The sequence below is a fragment of the Cornus florida genome, unplaced genomic scaffold, assembly GCF_030987335.1.
Source record: "Cornus florida cultivar Cherokee Brave unplaced genomic scaffold, ASM3098733v1 CherokeeBrave_3.0.0_Hap2_Chr05, whole genome shotgun sequence".
In the NCBI taxonomy this organism is placed as follows: domain Eukaryota; kingdom Viridiplantae; phylum Streptophyta; class Magnoliopsida; order Cornales; family Cornaceae; genus Cornus; species Cornus florida.
In genome coordinates this window covers 105,654,655-105,676,780 of record NW_026775575.1, presented here as the reverse complement: position 1 = coordinate 105,676,780, position 22,126 = coordinate 105,654,655, and the positions used below count along the sequence as shown (strand labels likewise).

At 34.7% G+C, this 22,126-nt stretch overlaps 1 protein-coding gene across 1 annotated transcript; it reads right to left on the bottom strand.

The window, feature by feature from the left end:
- Window positions 1-14,013: 14,013 nt before the first annotated feature.
- LOC132308244 (ABC transporter C family member 10-like) lies at window positions 14,014-21,050 on the bottom strand. Its single transcript, XM_059806266.1, has 11 exons — window positions 19,170-21,050; window positions 18,559-18,879; window positions 18,391-18,477; window positions 17,618-18,205; window positions 17,372-17,536; window positions 16,042-16,336; window positions 15,387-15,601; window positions 14,988-15,293; window positions 14,622-14,685; window positions 14,316-14,555; window positions 14,014-14,222 (listed from the first exon to the last, which is right to left on the bottom strand). Exons 1-11 carry the CDS (start codon window positions 21,033-21,035, stop codon window positions 14,101-14,103), a joined length of 4,269 nt encoding a protein of 1,422 aa, XP_059662249.1. The 5' UTR covers window positions 21,036-21,050; the 3' UTR covers window positions 14,014-14,100.
- Between the last annotated feature and the right edge of the window lie 1,076 nt (window positions 21,051-22,126).

Sequence of the window (22,126 nt, the reverse complement as noted above, 5' to 3'; positions counted from 1 at the left end):
TTTCTTGTATGATAACAAACATGATGATGTTTTTATTAGTATAATTGCATTAGACACTGGCTAATTGAAAAGAATAGAAATGACATAAAGTACTAAACTGGACCATATTGAAGAAAGTGTGGAACAAGCAGCATTCATTAGCTAAAATGTTGAAGGAAATATATTTCAATATGTGTCGTTGGATTATTGGTATATTAATTCAATAATAATGGCACTATTTTTTAAAAATAATTGGTTTATCTATTTATAAAATTATTAATAATAAAATAATATATTGTATTTAATTGGCGTGTACGAGGGGGAAAAAAATCCTCTCCAAGGCACCTCTCACTGGAGGTTGTCCATGGAGGGGTAAACTAAACTGCTGACATGGCTGATTGAGTAAAAAAAATATTTACTTGAGCTGTATATGCATACATACGTATCTATGATTTATACAAGAATTTTGGCTGAAATTGAAATTTCCCTCCAAAAGTATTCTATATATTTAACTCTCTCTTTCTAAGATCCAAACGGATGGAACTTTCAAAATTCAGCAAAGAAGTAGAGCAAGGAATATTCTGGCAAAGTTATATGTTTGGATTGGATTAGTTTATTTTTATTTTTATTACTTGTAGAACTAATCTACCCATTGGTAGCTTGTTTTTAATTTGTTGGTAGAGCATAATCTCTTAGGCTTTCTTATTGTATTATTTTCTTGTTGGATCTTTAATGTTTTTCCATATACGTACTGTTGGGATTTATATGCCCTGGCATAGCAAATTCCTATCTGGATTATAGTGACATATGTTCTTGACATATCTGAAATATTTATGATTTATATAATTGGTGAATTCAATGTATTATGTTTCGATTCACTATGAAATTGATAGTGTCCATGTAATTACAAGAAATATTTATATATATGTATGTGATGGCAATCAATACATGATATATAAATAGTAATTATAAATTGTTCATAGTCGGTAATTATGGATGGACTCATAATTAATTAAGACTTAAACTGGATCCGCGTTAGGTTGAGATATATTGCGAGAGCCGTCGTATGCAATTACTCCCTATCACCGTCATGGCATTTGACTCTTAAGCATGAGAAAAGTATAGATTCTTTTATTAATTAATAATTACTTTGATTTGTTCGGCGGATTCTTCGGGATCCTTAGACCGACACTTTGGGTAGTTATGTAATTAATAGTTAGAGGGTTATATTTTAAATATTTACATCATTGCTACTTGTATTTATTTTGTATTGATTATGATTGATCACAAAGTAAATTCGAAGGCCTTCGTGTATTTTTAGACAAAATGATTTATTATATATTTATTTATTTAAATTATTATTTTTGTCAAACAAATGTTTTATTGTGATCGAGCCAGAAATAATCAGAGGTACCAAAATAGATATATTAATTAAGTAGTCGGATTGATGGCTTTATTTATCCGATAACTAATTATACATAGAGGAGTCAAAGTGCAATATTGACTTAGAGGTTATTTATTATTTAATTGGAGTTCAATTAATTTCTTTTAGTGGAGTAGAAATTAATTTATGAATTAATTGAATTGGGTCCATGGACTGGGCCAATTATTAATTCATTGTAGCCAATAAAATAATAGGCCCAATGGATTCTCACTCATAGCCCAACTTGATATTGGAATCATATTAGATTTGAGACATATGAATTAGAGATGGAGAAGGATTTGTTGTTTCCTTTTCTTTATTTTTATGTTGCCTATAAATATACATGGTTTATGTATATTTTAGGGGGTGATTTTTAATGAGAAGGAAAAAGGAATTTATTTTCTCTCTCTAGAAAATTAGGGTTTATGTTCTCATCTAATGGAGGCTCCCACAAGCCTAGTTTTCCAAGGTCATTCATGGAGGCTTATGAGTGATTCCTAAAGGCAAAACAATTACCAAGAAGATGGAGATCCAAGAAGAAAGCATCTTGTTAAGGGATCTACAATAAGTGAGAACATTCACTTTAGAGGAAAGTTTTAAAGGTTTACTCAGACATTTGATGTAAGTATTCAATCTGTTAATTGAATGATACATCATATTTTTATTTTTGCGTAAAACTTGTCTCTATGTGATGAATCAAGATTTATGAATCAAAATCCCTCGAAAAGTTTTTAAAACTTGCACGTTTCCCAACAGTGGTATCAGAGCATGGTTTGATTTATTACTAGAGATCATATTTTTATCAAAATTCATCATTCATGAATCCAATTTTGATATGCATATATATTTATTTATTGATGTATGTTGATGTATGATTTAATATGTTGATATATATTGATACATGATGATGTATGAATAATTGTAAATGAATGATGATGTATGGTTGGGCCATGGATGAAGCTTATAGGTTAAATTAATGTAATTTTATCTTTGGATGAATGTAATTAAGGCTTTGATTTAGCCGTTTGAAAGTTTAATGATGTAATTTATTTTTCCCATTGTATTTCAAGTTGTAAATATTTTTAAAGCAATGTAATATTCATCAAAGGATGCTATGAAGTTTCAAGAAGGTCCAAAAGGGTTAAATTATGCTTCAGTAATTTTCTGGAATTTTTCTGAATTTTTTGGAATTTTTCTGGAATTTTTTTAGGCTTAATTTAATTTTCTGGGAATTTTTCTGATTTTTCTGGAATTTTTCGGCGTTTTTCCGATGGCCGGAGCATCGCCGGCGGCGAGAAGAGGCATCGGAGGAGGCTGGAATCAGATATGGTGCATAGAGGGTGAGCCTGGCGCGTGAGGAACACGCGTCAGGAGGTGAAATATGCTGGCGCGTGCAATGGTTGGATGACCTCCACGCCCGTGCAGGCGCGTAGAGGCACGTCCCACGCGCCCCACGCGCTTGCCAGCGCGTGAGGGCGCGTCCCACGCGCTCTAGGCGCGTGCCAGCGCGTGGGGGCGCGTGTCTTCACCTGCAGCATGCCCCAAGCACGTGTGAGCGCATGTGGGGCCCTCCAGGCGCTTTCCAATCGGTGTTTTGCTTCTCCCGGTGCGTTCCGGCCTTATGTGGGTGTTTGCAAGCCGATCGATGATCTTCCCGCAATACTTAGAGTAGTTAAATGTTAAAAGCTGATTCCATTGGCCATTTTATTTGCTTTATCCGTCATTTATTTATTTATGCGATGTATGAAATGCATGGAATATATAATTGTTAATTAATTATTATTCATGCATTGGATCCATGATATTTATTTAAATGGCTTGATTTATATTAATTAAGTTATGAAAATTAATTGGATCTGATTACTAATTAATTTGAGGGCACTTATTGGGAAACGCAAAATTATTTTTTGTAAATTATTTTTAAAGTGTGCTTCAAATTAAATATTAGTGAATCGTTTAAAGTCCAAATATTTTCTAAATTTAATTAGATTAAAATCAAGACGTTTTGCATGCACTATATCATGTAAATGAATAAAATGAAAACCCTAATTATGGATGATTAAAAATTGAGTGGGAGCGGGGATTTTTATACATTGCCATATGGCTTTCGTTATTAACACCATTGTAATTAGGTCTTCAAAAATAAGGCCCCATACATGACTTGAAGAGTCTTAATATTACAAGAATGGTTATCTCATAAAAATAATAATATTAAATGTTCATTGTAATTAGATCTTTAAAAATAAGGCCCTACGCATGATTTAAAGAGTCTAGATTATAATGACAAGATATTTAATGTTTTATTTTTCATTAGAGCTTTAATAACGTTATACACTCAATCTAAAATCAATAGTGTTAGCTCCCCAACGGAGTGGTCTACACTAGGTGATTTTAGAAAGGCTAAACATAATCGGGAATTATTTCATATAGATAGACAAGACATTGTCTTAAGGAATATGGAGATGATGGGATTTGCCCGCCAATAACAATAATGAACTTCGCCAACCAAATAAGTTATTGGTGTATTGGTTATCCGATTTTTCATGCAGTGGTTAAGGGACCCACATATTATTTTAATGGAAGTTCTCACCTAATAGCAAATGAATCTCTACAATAGTAATAATGAACTCCTCCAACAGGATAAGTTATTGACATATTGATTGGTTGATTTATTATGCTACAGAGTTGAGGGACCCACATTAATTAAAAGGGATTGTTCACCAATAATGATAATGATCTCTTGTTCGATTGAGATTTATTATATTATGTGGTAAACAAATTCATTTTAATTTTAAACATGCATGACAGTATTAATAATTCACCTTGCATATTGTATGAATGCATTTATATTCAGACTAATTATGTCTAATCCATTTTATCTGCTTGCTAATTTCAATGTATGTGGACTTCATTTATAATGACTAGAAAAGGAATTTAGATATTTTATTCACAACGTGGTGGTACAAATGTATTTACTACTCTTAAAACATAATCATTTTACTTTAAGATACCCAAGAGAACATTAATACTTTGAATAAGTGAAATAAGGCAAATGAGATGAATTGGTGCAATATTCTAGAGTTTACCTCGAATACGCTCCAAAGCTAACATTTACATTATTTTATTTTCTTCAAGCATCATGTTAAATGTCAATAAGATGTTTTGGTGAGATTAGATAGAGAGTATACCAAAGTACTATGTCAGACTTGAATAGCATCAAGATAGCCTAAGGAACTCCAGTATGAAATCGAATTTTCAAAAATGATTGTTTATTATTTAAAAATTAGCTAGAGATCAATAAGGCTGACTTGGGTGGTAAGTTTCAAGTTGACATGATTATTGCCTTGTTACCAAACTCGTTCGACTCTGTCAGAGTGAATTAAATAAGGAATCAGTTTGAGTTTACACTCGCTGATATTCTTATAGAATTGGTAACAGATGAAGGGATAATCAAGAGTATGGGTGTTCCTATCAATCTAACCTAGTCTATACCATCTTCTTCTAGGCCCAAGTGGACGGGCAAAGCAAAGAAGAAGGATGATAATAGGACTAGGCTAGCACAAAACATGGGTATTCAAAAAGGTTAAAGGGAATAAGGCAGTGTATGTTGAGGGCGAAGAAAACTGTTTCTTTTGTCGCTAACTAAAACACTAAAGGACGAACTGTTTAAGCAATGACGTGGCATAGGATAATATATATTTAATCATTGAGCCATGTTATGTGGTTGCGTCTATTAATTCCTGATGGATAGATTCTGGAGCCACTAAACATGTTTGCAATTCATCGTAAGGATTTCAGGAATCCAGAAACCTTGATGATATGGATATATATTTATCTTTTGACCTGATGTCAAGGTTGTAGTTAGGTCAGTGGGAGTATTACATCTGAAATTAGAGAGTATGAGGATATTAGTATTAGAAAACTATCTTTATGCACAGAAGTTAGACGCAATCTAACTTTTGTTTCACTTATGGTTTATAAAAACTGTGTTATTATTTTGTAAAACTGGTTTTATAAAATTAAATAGATATGCTATTGCTTCTGGTGCATTGAAAGATGGTTAATATACTATAATCACAAACTCTTAAGATTTGCAGGATGTAAAAATTAATGTTGCATCTTCTAGATTGAATGTTAAGAGAAAAATTGTTATTCCTGACTCATTGTATTTTTAATGTCTATTTTTGGGTTGTTATCAATCAAAATAAGATTCAAAGATTGGTCAAAGAAGGTTAATTACCTAGTGAGGCAGGGGAGCCTAAACCAAACTTGTGAACCCTGTTTTGAAGGATAGATAACTCTTAGGGCTTAATCAGCCAGATGAAATAGACATAAAGGACAATTGGAGTCGGTATACACTGACACGTGTGGTCTTATGAACATCCAAGCAAGATTACTCACGTTTTGGATAAGTTTATCTGATGCAACACAAGTCTTAAACTCTTGGTATATTCTGAGAAGGTTAAGACTGATGTGGAACACATATTAGGTAAACTTATCAAGACACTTCGATCTGATCGAGGATATGAGTATTTCTTGGGATAGTGCAAAGACTATATGGTCAATGAGGGTATTATGTACCAGTTTTCCGCAATTGACGCTAAATGTATTTAGGTGTCAAATAGGAATAACAGAATTCCACTTAACATGGTTAGATCTATGATCAGTTATGCCACATTATCTCTTTCATTTAAGAGTTTAACGTTAATGACATTGATGCGCATTATGAACTGCATTCCATCTTGGTCTGTCTCAAGGATACCGTTGAGCTGTGTTTTTGACTAAATCTTAGTTTGAATCACATGCACGTATGGGGTAGTCTTGCACATGTGCGTTTGATATGGACAAGTAAGTTGGAAGCAGATCATAGGCATGCTAGATTTGATAGCTACTCTTAAGTCACTAGGATGAATTATTTTATGATCTCAAAGATAAAAGTTGATTGTTTACACTCACTGTTTATCTATAGGAGAATCATATTATGAATCACATACCTAGTAACATAATGTTAGAGAATATGGTATGAATACCAGATGTACCACATGTGAACACACTTATTATAGAGATTGAGAATAATATATGAATTCCCTATTGATGCGTTAGCATCATCTACTACACAGATTCTTGCATCGGTACATTGATGTAGTGGGAGGATTATCATCCAATTCGACAGAATCATGTTTTTAGGTGAGACCATTATGGACATCCCTGTTAAACATGAGTTGGACCCAGTAAGCTACACGGAAGCGTGAACCGATGTGGATACAGATCGTTTTGGTGAGTTACTATGAAATCAGAGTTGGAATCTATGTATTCTAATAAATTCTAGGATCTTGTAGAACTTTCTAGTAAGGTGATTCCTATGGAAGGCAAGTTAATCTACAAAAAGATACCAGAAGATTTCTTAGTGAATAAATCATGAGTGTACAAGGGAATGTCATTATTTTTCTAATTCTATATATATTGATGACATCCTACTCATTTAGAATGATGTGAAAGTTTTGTCATCAATAAAGAGGTAGTTGTTCAATTACTTTTAAATGAAGGATTTTCAGGATGTAAGCTAGATTCCTAGGATCAAGCTTTTGCAAGATCAGGTTAAAAGAAAAATAGGTTTATCTTAATAATCCTACATTGATAAAGTTTTGACCAGGTTTGGTATGCATAACTCAAAGAATGAGTTCTTGCTGTATTGATATGGATGGCTCTCTCTAGTAAGTAGTTTTTCAAGACTATCAAAGGAAATTGAGCAAACGAGACTGGAACAATATGTTTCGGCATATGAGAGTCTCATATATGCCATGGTCTATACCAAACAGGACATCCGCTACATAGTAGGGATAGTAAGTAGAGATCAGTCCAATACTGGACTTGACAACTGGTCTATTGTGAAAAATATCATTAAGTACCTAAGGAGAACCAATGATATCATATTCATTTATGGATGTGATGATATGGTCCTAGTCAGGTATGCTAATTCTGATTTTCAATCAGAAGTAGATACTATGAGGTTCATGACTTAGTGTATGTTCACTTAATGGAAGGGAGATCAGTTGGTAGATTGTTAAGCAGATTTCAACTGCTGACTCAAACCTGTAGGTGGAATATATTGCAGCCTTAAAGGCGGCAAAGGAAGCCTATTAGTTTGATCTCACTGATTTAGAGGTTGTGGAGTATACTAGCCTGCCTATTGAGCTATGTTGTGACAATAGTGCAGAAGTAGTCCAAACCAATGACCCAAGGTTCTGTAGAGGAACAAGATACACTGAGAGGAAGTATCATGTTCTACATGATAATGTCCGGCAAGAAAATGCACTTGTAGTTAGAACATTGCATTGGAACACAACTTTGTTGATCCATTATCAAAGGTGTCATTGATCAATAATTTTGATCATCATCTGGATAACATTGGAGTTAGGTGCAATTTGAATTGGCTATGAGGGCAAGTGGGAGCTGTTGGGATTTATATGCCCTGGCATAGCAAATTCCTATCTGGATTATAGTGACATATGTTCCTGACATATCTGAAATATTTATGATTTATATAATTGGTGAATTCAATGTATTATGTTTCGATTCACTATGAAATTGATAGTGTCCATGTAATTACAAGAAATATTTATATATATGTATGTGATGGCAATCAATGCATGATATATAAATGGTAATTATAAATTGTTCATAGTCGGTAATTATGGATGGACTCATAATTAATTAAGACTTGAACTGGATCCGCGTTAGGTTGAGATATATTGCGAGAGCCGTCGAATGCAATTACTCCCTATCACCGTCATGGCATTTGACTCTTAAGCATGAGAAAAGTATAGACTCTTTTATTAATTAATAATTACTTTGATTTGTTCGGCGGATTCTTCGGGATCCTTAGACCGACACTTTGGGTAGTTATGTAATTAATAGTTAGAGGGTTATATTTTAAATATTTGCATCATTGCTACTTGTATTTATTTTGTATTGATTATGGTTGATTACAAAGTAAATTCGAAGGCCTTCGTGTGTTTTTAGACAAAATGATTTATTATATATTTATTTATTTAAATTATTATTTTTGTCAAATAAATGTTTTATTGTGATCGAGCCAGAAATAATCAGAGGTACCAAAATAGATATATTAATTAAGTAGTCGGATTGATGGCTTTATTTATCCGATAACTAATTATGCATAGAGGGGTCAAAGTGCAATATTGACTTAGAGGTTATTTATTATTTAATTAGAATTCAATTAATTTCTTTTAGTGGAGTAGAAATTAATTTATGAATTAATTGAATTGGGTCCATGGACTGGGCCAATTATTAATTCATTGTAGCCAATAAAATAATAGGCCCAATGGATTCTCACTCATAGCCCAACTTGATATTGGAATCATATTAGATTTGAGACATATGAATTAGAGATGGAGAAGGATTTGTTGTTTCCTTTTCTTTATTTTTATGTTGCCTATAAATATACATGGTCTATGTATATTTTAGGAGGTGATTTTTAATGAGAAGGAAAAAGGAATTTATTTTCTCTCTAGAAAATTAGGGTTTATGTTCTCATCTAATGGAGGCTCCCACAAGCCTAGTTTTCCCAGGTCATTCATGGAGGCTTATGAGTGATTCCTAAAGGCAAAACAATTATCAAGAAGATGGAGATCCAAGAAGAAGGCATCTTGCTAAGGGATCTACAATAAGTGAGAACATTCACTTTAGAGGAAAGTTTTAAAGGTTTACTCAGACCTTTGATGTAAGTATTCAATCTGTTAATTGAATGATACATCATATTTTTATTTTTGCGTAAAACTTGTCTCTATGTGATGAATCAAGATCTATGAATTAAAATCTCTCGAAAAGTTTTTAAAACTTGCACGTTTCTCAACACGTACATCAAGCTCCGACCTTTCAATGGTACTGTCCTTATCAGTGGTGTAAAGAAAACCATTTGGGTCTCTTCTCTATCTTAATTTAAGATTTAAATGTATATTGTGTGTGTGTGTGTGTGTGTGTGTAGGGTTTGACCAATTGTTTTCATGGGTTTTCAATTTGGTTCTCAATTAATTTGAGATCAATCGATTTGGTTTAGGATGGATTTTTAATTTCAATTTTACTGTTTACAGATTCATTGATACTCACAAATTAGGGTTATATATATATATATATATATATATATATATATATATATATATATTGTGTATAATATATAGGTATATTATTTGAGCACTTATATCTTCTTAAAATATAAGTTATGTTTAGGATGATGGTGGTGGTGGTGGTTGTATATGGTTTTCAAGTGTATTTGGGTCTGCATAGTGCATAATATTATACAATGTATATATATATATATATATATATATATATATATATATATTTATTGTATAATATTTACATATATAATTATTTTGGGCATGTATGTACTTTGTAAATGTAAATAGGACCGCCCCTGTGTTAATGTTGATTATTCGTTTAAAAGGGCAAGTTTGTTAACCGTACGGATATAATTTGTTGCAATCAATTTCAAACCGAATGACTTGTGTGGAAGAAATTTCAGAGTTTCTTTTTTTTTTTTCTATTTTCTTTTTCTCTTTGAAAAAAATAAAACATAATTAGTATATAATTTGTATTGTATATAATGTTGTCTTTTTATTGGAGTTAATTGATTACAATGTTGTAAGTCAATACTTTATATATTTGTACAAGTTTGTAATGGTATTTCCCTTGAGTTTTTTACTATTTCAAATGAAAAATATAATGTATTTGATTATATTTAGAATCAAGAACTTGAACTCTATTTTTATTATTCTTTCCTATCTCTCTTCGATGACTATTTTTATTATTCTTTTCTATCTCTCTTGGATGAATAATATTTTGGGTTATCACGATTTTTGTATTAAGAATTCTGTATTGTCAAGTTCTCTTTTTGGGTGAATTATTTATTAACAGAAAGAAAAACACAGCATAACATGTAACATCAATTAAACGTAACAACAAACAAACATTATTTTAGAATGACAACAAACAAACATTAGAGAGACTGAAAGATGGAATATATCAGGTGAAGTGAATTCGACGAATTTAAGGAGTTTTCACCGGCGAGCTGATCTGAGGGCTCACGAGAATCTGTATAACTGTCTCTTTCTTCTCTTTAAAAAAAAAAAAAGATTTCTCCGGTGAATGGATTGATAATATTTGTGGAGTTTCAATTGTTTGATAACATCGACAGTGAATATTTACATCATGACTCGATCAGATGAAGGTCATGTTTGATTGTATTATACTCTTAAACTGTTTTTAATGATACAATCTTCCTTTGTTTTTCTTACAGTCATGTTATTATTCTAATTTGTGCATCAACACCACATCAACAAACCCTAGCTCTGTACCTCAGACCTTCACCAGTTCTATCATTTGAATGTGACATATTAATGGTAGTAACACACCACACATTTCAATGTTATGTGTTGAAATGTATTTAGAGAGAGACAGAGAAAGGGAAAGAGAGAGAGGACAAAAATGAGGAGAGAGATCACGGCACACATAGAGAGAGAACGACATATATGTATATACGTATGGAGAGAGACGATAGGAAGAGAGAGATGCAGGTGAACTGTCCTTGCCTTGAGCTCCTGGGTCTTCGATGGAGATCTCCCTTCTCTTGAAAGACTTAACACTGTGTTTGGAATCCAGGATTTGGTGGGATTTGGAATTCTAAATAGAATTCTCATTGTTTGGAAGGAATGGAATTTAAAAAGGAATTGAATTTCATAGGATTTGAAATCCCAAAATACAGTGTACTCAGAATTTAATGGAACTTGTAAATTATTTAACTAGAATTTGTAACCTATCCAATTTGCCTTTCTTTCTAATGAATCATTATATTGCAATTCAAATAAAATGGTAAAAGAAACATTTCTTTTATAATTAAATTTTAGTTTATTCCAAACACATATATGTGATTTCATGTCAAATCCCATTCAATCTCTTTTCCTTTTCTAAATATCAATTGTTTTATTAAATATATTAACTTTGGGAAGAAGAAAAAAAGAAGAGAAAATAGTGTTAAATTGTTAATATCTTCTCGTATTTGGATAAATAGTCTTAACCATTTAATTTTATAGAGAGGAAAAGAAAATGCGTGGGATTTAAATGAAACACGCCAGCAAGTCAAATTTGGAGACACAAAGGTGACCACTCTCTCTCTCTCTCTCTCCATTCTAGTTCTGGTTCTCAGGTACTCATCTTCCTCAACTCCTTTCTCTTATATATATATATATATATAAATCACACCCATGCATTGCTGTTAGTTTAAACTTTTGCTTTATCTTGAAAAGTCCCAATACATGCACATTTTTCTCTTGAAAATTGAACAATCTCAAGCTAAATTGAGGTCATTGTTGAGATAGAAAGCCTTAAATCCTTACAATTATATGTTTGGTGTGTGCATTTGTTGTTATTGTTTAATAAGATTGGCCACATTTCATACAAGTCAATCTGATTTCAGAGCACTTTAGGATTACAGATGGAAGTGGACTTGGCATCTATCTACCGCATAGCTATTATAATGGTAATGGAAATATGTTTGATGCTGATATTACAAGATATTCATTTAAAAATAAATGGAGGAATGTTGAAACAGATAAGAGATTTGAAGTGGTTTTTATTATGTATGGTATTTTGGTTCTTTAACTTAGTTTTAGTTAGATTTTCTATTTTGAGGACAACCTAGCTATCACCTTTGAGTCAAATTTGTAGATTGGCGACGGAGTCATAAGTATATCAGTTTCAGAAAATAGTGACCAGAGTGAAGAAGCCAGGGAGGAGAGTCCACAGAATGATGAATTTCTGAATTTTCTTTTATAAATCTGAAGGCACAAGTGCCCAAAGATCACCTAACGTGCAAGCCATTGTTGTTGCGTCATCCTTGCGTTTATCCCATATGAATGTAGTGGATTACATAAGTTCGCTTTTTCGATTCTTTTTTATTAGAAGCCATGTCTTTGCCTGGTTTGCAACTGTTATCCACATTTAAATCTTCCAATAGGGGTGTTAGAAGAAAATTGCAATTGGCTGGTGCATTTGGTTAGAAGGCTAGCATGATTATAGGCTCAATGAATTGGATTGTTAATGCTCTTGAAGATGTTAATTGTTTAATTCAAGGGAGTCGATTAGCATATTCAGCTGATGAGGTGTATACAGAATTAATGAAGAATTTGATATTGATAAGTATTCATATTAGATGCTTACAATTTTCCCATCAGGGACAATGTAATAACAGGGGCATTCTCCGGATTCCCACCAGTAAGAGGCAAAGACAAGTTGAAGATGTCCAATCACAGCAAATATAGACATAGCACAATTGCTTCTAATGGGTGTTCTTAAGAGTGCTTTGTGTTTTGTTCTGATGAAATGGTAAACCAGGAAGTTAATTTGGATCTTCTGAGGGGCTCCGCATCCTTAAGCAAACTATGGTCTAGTTCTCATTAGTTTTGGATTTAACAGACTGATAGTATCAATAATTTTTGGCTGCTATTTTCTGTAGATTTTAAACCTTCGTACCTTACCATTGTCAATTGCATCGGTTTTTGCCCTATGCTTGAAAATAGAGTTAGCAGAGCTAAATGTTTTACGTTTATTCTGTGAAGCACCTTTTCTATATGATCTCTAGGGAAATGTATGTGTCTCAAGTTTAAGCAAGTTCATATTCAAGTATGTCTAACATGGTGGATTGACATCTACACAAAAATCAATGTCTAGCATTACGAATTAGGCATGAGAATACGAGTCCATCAAAATAGGAGTATTTAAAATTTTGAATATTCTTTATCCTTTCCTGATACTACACTGATGACATGACACTAAAGATAAGCATGAAAGTTCACATGAAATTTTGGAGGCTGTGGGCATATTAAAGGTTTGACAAGTTCTTGCAAACTATAACTTGGTGCTTAAAGTGAGTTTACTACGGTGGTTTTGAGTGCAAAGACACCCATGTGTTCGAAGAAGTCCCCTGATACATCATCATTGTCATCTTCATTTTTATCATCATCATCATCCTTGCCTTTATCCCATACAGATGGGATCGATCGCATAAATTTTCCTTTTCCATTCTTTCCTATTATACACTATGTCTTCTCTCTCTCTCTCTCTCTCTCTCTCTTTTAATATGTGTCTGCCTAAAACCTCGATAATTACATTGCAATTCAATTTTAGAAGTGTGAAGGACCACAAATTATATTTTAAAATCCAACACGAAGGTACCTGAATATTATATTTTTGAAAACTTGATACACCAACATTCAGCATAGTGCTCACATTATGATTACCATGGCTTTGCAGATTTATGTGGTCCTCAATGACTCGACCAGCTTGATTAGTTCACCAGGGCCTGTTGCAGCATCATCATCTCTGACAAAATGTCGGCCTACAAAATCTAGGAAAACCCTTATGATTCCCAATTTCCCTGACCAAATGTGGGTTAGGAGGGGTAGTTTAGGATTTAGTTTGATTCCTTCGAAGTATATACTATAATTTATGCCAAAAACTGATTGGTATAAATGTTAACGATTTCAAATAAACACACGACTTTGATTGATACTTCACAGTACCTGACGCCCAGTAGGGAGAACTTTTTTATGCATATCATAACATTCCAATGCGTTCAAGATTGAAAACCCTATTAACTATTGCAACTTGTGCATTCCCTGTCAGTCTTCTGATCGCTCACTTGCATTTCCAGTATGAGACCAATATTCCTTAACCAGCTGCCCAAATAGAGAGCCCTCCTTGTTCATGAGCTTCATGGGCTCATCATACTCCACTAGCTTTCCTGTACACGTTAAACCAAGTTTATTGTCCTACAATCTTTGGACAAACAAAATGGGACTTTTTATTGTACTTGACACCAGGATTTAAAACTCACCATCACTAATAGAAAGCACCATTGTGCAGTCCATTACAGTTGGTATTCTGTGGGCCACTGTTATGACAGTGCAGTCGGCAAATTCTATACGTATAGTTTTCTGGATAATAGAGTCTGTCGCATTGTCGATGGATGCAGTGGCTTCATCAAGCACTAATATTTTCCTTCTTTTCAATAATGCTCTTCCCAAACAAATTAACTGTCTTTGCCCCAAGCTCCAATTTGATCCATCTTGCACAACTACAATCTAGGTTGTCAGTAACAGTTTTAGTTAAGAGAATTGAACATACAGATTTTGACTCTTACTTGAGGAGTTCAAACCCTCCTTTTTTCCTTGAACAGCCTCTCGAAGCTGACACTTTTCAAGTACCTTCAACACATTGTTAGAAATTGTATTAGGAGCAACAAGAAGTTGGTTGATACAATGGCATTCACCATTTTGTTATTGATGCGATGGCACCTAATTTTATTTATAACTACTGATGTCCCTACTTTCTTCGTCAATTTACTTGGGGCTTCTTTTGGTTAGAAGGAAAAAATTAGTCTAACATTTCAAGGACATGTAAAAGCCACTAGACATGGTATTTTGCGTTCTATCTTTAGTAGAAAGCTCGAAACTCTTATTCATACTCCTAAGGGCTAATCATTTCTAATTTGACTCAGAAACCTTACCTTCCATATTTCATTATCAGTATGCTCCGATAAGGGGTCTAGATTGTATCTCATGGATCCACTAAAAAGAATTGGATCTTGAGGAATGATTCCAAAATGAGATCTGAGGTCGTGAAGCCCAATTGTAGAAATATTTAGGTTATCTATAAGGATCATTCCCTCTGTAGGCTCTACCAGGCGGAACAAGGCACTAATCAGAGTTGTCTTCCCACTACCGGTCCTGCCAACAATTCCAATTTTGTGCCCACCTTCAAATGTGCAACTGATCCCTTGAAGAACTAGAGGTACATTGGGCCGATATCTAACCTGCTCATGTCATTTTTCAATTATTAGTCCCTAAAACTTGAAAGCGTAAAACTAACAAAGAAAGGAAAATAATCTACTTTATGTTGTATTTACCTTCAAATCGCATATCTCCACCTTGCCAACAGCAGGCCAGTTGAGTGCGGGTCGGTTGCCTTCTATAATTTCAGGGGCTTCACTGGGAATCTGCATGTACTGTTCTAGCCTTTCTACAGATATAATCAAATTTGACAGCATGCACTGGGATTGGACAGAAAATACGAGGAATATATTCATTGAGAGACCATAGGATAGCGCCATTCCAATATATCCTGCCATCAGAACATTGATAACCAAGTTTTACCACTCCTGATTTTGTATCATTTCAACCAATTTAAGCCACTATTTTAGTTTATGCATGTAGCAAAGTACAAGGACTCAAGTTGAGATGTTTTCTGCATGATCAGGAGGCCATGAGCATTATGAATTCCATGAGAAAATGTTAGTTCTGCATGTTCAAGGTGTTATCCAAGAGTAGAAAGCCAATAATGACGCAGTTTATATTACTAAGAGCCCTGACATTTCATATTATGATGGCCAGATTTGTAGTGTAGAGCAGGATTGGTCGTTCTTTTTCAAGGAGTTGGATTCAAATAACTTACTGGAAGAAATAGTTGAAACCTTAAACTTGCACTGACACAGATCCAGGTATTACAAAGATCTAAGAAATTTTTAGGCAAAATTGATACCGGCGAAGATAATGATCACTAACCCGATTGAGAAGCTTCAAAAGGAAGCAAAGTAATGGCAAGCGCCAAGGATGAGAGAACAACTGCACATAGTATTTCCAAACGCTGGATCAACCACTCATTTGCTGAAAAATTATGGAAGTTTGGACTTGAATTTTTGTCAATACGCTGCAAATTTTCTGAAAAGAATCGCTCTTCCTGTCCGAAAGCTCTGATGGTTGTTACTCCCGTAATGGATTCAGCTAGATGGCTTGCAACCAGAGATTTCGTTGTGCCATCTATTCGCATCAACTCATTTGCAGAAACTAGGTAGAATCTCTGTTTATCAAGACAAAACCGATAAATTTTTTTTTATAGAAGACTGAAGTACAGGAAAACATGCAAAGTTGCTGGAGCTGCCTGCACTACATTTGTCAATTGCATTAGGAACATGGTGGATATTGCTGTGAATTACTAATATATTACTTTCTGTGGTAGGCAGAAGATTTAGGTAAATTTGTTGCACACATATAGTTCTGGTGTCACGCCCCACCCTGCTTTGTATATATTGTTCGCCTTGCACACTCTCCATATTCATAGATTTCAAAGCGCATCTACACAGTTAGTAGGTGTCTACACATATAAGTGTCAAGAACCTCTCTCCCCCAGGCAAACGTGGGACGTCACAATCACCCCCTCGTGGGAGCAGTGTCCTCTCTCGCTTAACCATCATGGGATTCTGCACTTTCCCCCAATTTCAAGCTGGGAATTGGCTCTGATACCATCTTTCACGACCCGCCCCGCTGTGTAGATATTGTCTGCTTTGCACACTTTTCATGCTCACGGTTTTCAAAATGCATCAACACAGTTATGAGGCGTCCACACATATAATTGTCAACAACCTCTGCCCCCAGGCGATGTGGGATGCACAGGTGACTAAACTTTGAACCTCTTTAAAAAAGACAACAATTTAATTATAGTTTTTTAGCTAAGTCACCCAATGGACCAGTGTTTTGCAGAAAATATTATGCTGTATTGGTAAAAGAGCATTACCTAGTGCTAGTCCCGTCTATGCTGTCGGGAGGGAATGACTAGAGATGGACCTAATCTTGAACAGTACTTTTGTATAAAGTGGCTGCTCTCAAACTTGAGCCCACATCTTCACGCTCTCCAGCCTGAACTTTTACCATTTCACCAAGAAATGGTTGTATTATGTAGGTATGTCACCTACATAATGTGTTCTGGTGGTAATCCAGGAACAAATATATTGCAATACATCAGCAAAGTCGACAGAGGAAGGGAAAACGCATTCTGTTTTTTCAATTAATAATCTTGTAAAAGAGCAGTACAGAACCACTAGCATTGGTGTATTACCTGCATGAGTATGGTTACATAAACCATGGGTATTATGACAAATATGACTGGCCAGGTGAGGACACCCAATATTCCAAAGCTAAAATATGTGAGCATGATTGACCCTATGCCAAAACTTAATTTGAATGCCAGTTCTAGGTCCACAATGCTCAGGTCAGAAGATGCCTGTAAAAAACAATACAGAAGTATAAGTCATAAAATTCTCTTAATCATGATTTGCATTGGGCTAACTTTGTAGGTTCTTACCCGACTGAGTATCCTTCCCAGAGGTGTTGAGTCATAAAAGGACATGGGAGCTCGAAAAAGAGCTGTCATTAACTTGGAAAAAATAGAATTTGATGCCTTGAGGCCTAAAATAACCACATAAGAAGATCTGAGGAGCAAGAATAGTGACATGCCACACCCAATAACCGAGTATATTAAGACCGTATTCAATCTGCTTGTACTATTATCCTGTACCTCAGCAGCCAAACAAAGACTTTGAATGAACTGCCCAAGAATAAATACAATGTGAGCTATAACTGCCAGGGAGAGGTACAAGAATCCCTTGCTCTGTCTCAAATACTGTATGTAAGGCTTAAGACCATTATCTCCTGCTTCTCTTTCTTCTTGTTTAATCAACTGATCTCCCATTGTTTTGTCCAACTGTTCCTCAGTGTAAGCATTATGGATCTCTTCTTTGACGGTTTTATGCCTTTGAGGAGTACCGTAGTCTGTGTTTCTCTTGGAACCTGCAGTGTCATTGTGAGCATTGACAAGGTTCTGAAATTGTTGACTTGAAGCCAATAACTGATAATAGGTAGCCACTTCCAAGATTTTCCCTTCAGACATCAACTGTTCACAAAATGATATTATTTTCTTTTCAAATTCTAGCTCAGAAGAACTGATTCTGGACACGGGTTTGGGTATCAAATTATTGAAAACACATATTAGGGCAATGGAGTTTACTATATTGTTGAATATAAAGGAATCACTGTTGAAGAAGGATAATTGAGATTGATAATGGTTAAATTACTAACCAAAATAGAATCAAATTCAGGAAGGAAGTCAACTTGGTTAGTCACAAGTAATACCGTCTTCTCTGCCAGTGCTCCCATGACATATTCCTGGTCATAACATGTATTAGCTTTCAACTTAAAAACAAATTTGGTTGTAATATAAATTGGTGAGATGAGGATTGTCATTACATTAAATAAACTGGTTGCGGTATGTGCATCTACAGCGCTAAATGGATCGTCCAAGAGATATATATCTGCATCTTGATATAGTGCGCGTGCAAGTTGAACCCGCTGCTTCTGCCCACCACTGAGATTAGCACCTCGTTCTCCAATTACAGTGAAATCGCCAAATGGAAACATATCTAAGTCCTTTACTAATGAACACTTTTCAAGTACTTCTTGGTATCTATGTGGATCCATTGCAGATCCAAAGAGAATGTTTTCCTGTACAGTCCCTGTCTGGATCCATGCTGTCTGAGAAACATATGCAATCTCTCCATTCACTTGAACCTGGAATATGATGCAGAAAATACACAGGTAAATAAAGTACAAATCTAGAAGCTATGGACTTCTCAATTATAAACAAAATCTTCACGTCTATGGCTTCCTAATAAAAGTGTAACTCGTAGTTTATTTCCTGCAAGTGGTTAACTATTTAGCAAGCTATTGTTGTGCTAATATTTTGATGGTGACATTGTATTATTCATCTGTAGACAACAGCATAGCTTAAAGTGAAAACTGAGAGGTTATTAAATTCCATGGTTTAGAAAAGAAAATAAGAAGCATAATTAAGGACTTACTATGCCGTTGATGTTTGGAACCTCTCCAAGAATTGTGGCTAAAAGGGTTGATTTACCTGAGCCGACCACCCCACATATAGCAACCTTCTCCCCAGGTTTAACCACGAAATTTATGTCAGTTAGGGTAGGCGTTGAAGATGTAGCATCCCATGAAATTCTTGTTGAATTGATGAGTATGGACTGCTCGATTTCCTTCCTAGGAAAATTTTGCCTAGTATGTCTGTTCTGTAATTCAGGTTCCTCAAGGAACTTCACAATCCGAGTAAATGAAACTTTTGCTTCAATGAACACTCCACCAACATCAGGGATCGACCTAATAGGCTGCTGAACAAGTTGTAAGGTCGCAAGAAATGTGAAAACATTGCTAGCATTGAGAGGAATACTGAGGAAGTAGCAGGCCCAAAAAGTTACAGCTGAAACTATGACAGTAGATGACCAAAATAAAACCAAATAATAGCCTTTTTGCAACTGAGCTGCTGACAACCACTTTGTTTCTTCTTTCCTTAGGCTTTCTATAACATTCTTGAAATGTGTCTCCCAAGCATACAACTTCAAAACTTTCATGTTTGCAAGTGCCTCGGTAATAGCTTTCAGTCTCTTGTCTTGTGCCACCATTAGCTTTGTCATGTACTTGTGCTGTAATTTTGCTACTGGAGAATTTCCTAGCACGGTTAATATTATCACTGTTAAGGCTGCAACAGTTGCCAGCCCCATAGCAGTGTAAATAATAAGTAGTGCAAGACATATCTGAAGGCTTGTTGCCCATATCTGATGAAACCAGTATGGAAATTCACCAATTTTGTAAGCATCCACTGTGATGTAGTTCATAATCTGACCAGGAGAATGATTTTCCCTGGCAGCATTTGAGAGTCGTAGTTGCTTCTGATATATAGCTGCAGAGAGCAAAGACCTTACTTGAATACCGATTAGTCTTGTCCGGAAGTTCCACTGCCTCTCCGATAGTGATTCTAAGCATTTTGCAAGGAAGAGCCCTCCAGTCAGTGCATAACCCTCATATTTAAAAGAATCTTCGCCTTCAGCCACCAGGATGAATGCTTTGAGAAACAGAGGACCAGTAGACACTGTGACTACCTTCAGCAATGCAAATAACCCTGATATTAGAATAGCTTTCCAGTAGCAGAAAAATATTGTCAACAAAACTGATGGGGTAGTCAATGAGTGTCTTTGTTTCTGTTTGCTCAGTTGCTCCTTGAACGTGAAGTAACATGTCTCTGCTCGATCTTCCTGGCGTAACTTTGGAATATCTTTGTCCTCAAGAATTTTCTCTTTACCTGTCTTCAGTAATGGATTTAACCACCAAAATGACATCCTACTAAAGAATCCTGCTTTGGCAAAAGGAGTTATATTGTCATCCACATGGATCTCACTACTGACTTCTGCTTCTTCACCTTGTAAATGTGCATAGAGTGCATCAATATTGGTGTCAGGTTCAATTCCTGCATATTCTTTTCTCTGAAAAGCACAGAAGATAAGTTGAATTGCTCCAGGAAAAGATAAAATATCCAACACAATTTTAACTGATACTACTTTGTCTGTGATAGTTTCGCACAGGGATGAAATGCAGAGGAATCCTGCAAACAAGAGGGTGATAATCGAACAAATTTTGACTGTTCTTGTATGAGGTTGCCTGTTGTGGCTCATGGTTAAACCCAGCAACAACCATGTGAATCCCTGGAACAAAACCACTAGCCACCCATGCAGAGGTATTAAGCTCTGTTCGGATGTCAATTTCTCTTGAATTATCCATATCCCTAGTCCCAGATAAGCCAAACTCAACCCACCACTAAAAATGGCCGAAGAAATTGATACTAGCCAGTAGTGTTGGTTCTTTGGCAAGGCTGCCATCTTGCTCGAGGATGATTTATAAATAAAGATAAATAATAAGATGACAGACAGAATGATATTGAAAGAAATGTTCAAAACATGGTTGATACATGAATATGGATCAATAATGGTCCAAAAACCAGAACTCCATTTCTGTCTGACTCCATATGAAATCTCAAAATCCCCACAGAAAATGGTCCAGATATCCTCCACACCCATTCTTTCTTTAGAAATATGCTGCTTCAAAAAAAAAAAAAAAAAAAAAGGAACTATAGATTAGATATTGGTGCTTTAGTCGAATAAATGAATGTATTTTTAAATGTCTATATGTTTAATGACTTGGTTTCAGTTCTTCGCTTGAGTTTTTGTTTCACCCTATTACTTGTAAAATATTTCATGCACTATTGAATTCAATAAATTCTTGATTTGACAATCCTGATGTTGTGCTTCCAGCATTAGCTTTTCTATCAAAATAATCAAGCAGTTATAGCATCTATCTAATTACATGTTTACCTTTTTCTATTCATTGATAATTATTGCATAGTAATTTATGTATCTTGTGTCAGTTAGGAAGAGTGACATGGTCCACATTGAGTGTAATGTGTTAGGGGAAGGGATATACCAAAGTTAACGTTGGTAGAGTTTGTAACATGTGATTTCACTGAGGTTATACTCTTTAGATAGAACAGAATGGAAGAATAAGATTCATGTAGTTAATAAAAGGCTTTGTTTATTGTTGTTTTTGATGGTGGTGGTTATGATATAAATTGTTTCGTTTATAAATTCACAGATCATTTCCTAGTCTTCACGGAGCAGATGCACGAGCAACCACACAAAGACATGTATCTGCATTCGCTAATGATTCTTTAATTTGTGTTGAATGTTAAGAAAATTCACTAAAAAGGAAAATTTTCCAATTTGTTAAGCATATTAAGGTTCTAGGTAAATGTGGGATCTTCCTAATCAAATTTATAGTAAACAAAATTTATAGAGATAAAACTAAAAGATCATGTTTATTAGGTTTCTGACACTAACCCTAGTGTTTAGTCTCTAATCTGTATAGATAGTATGTTGTTCGTAACATCTTCCAGATTCTAAAATAGTATTTAGCA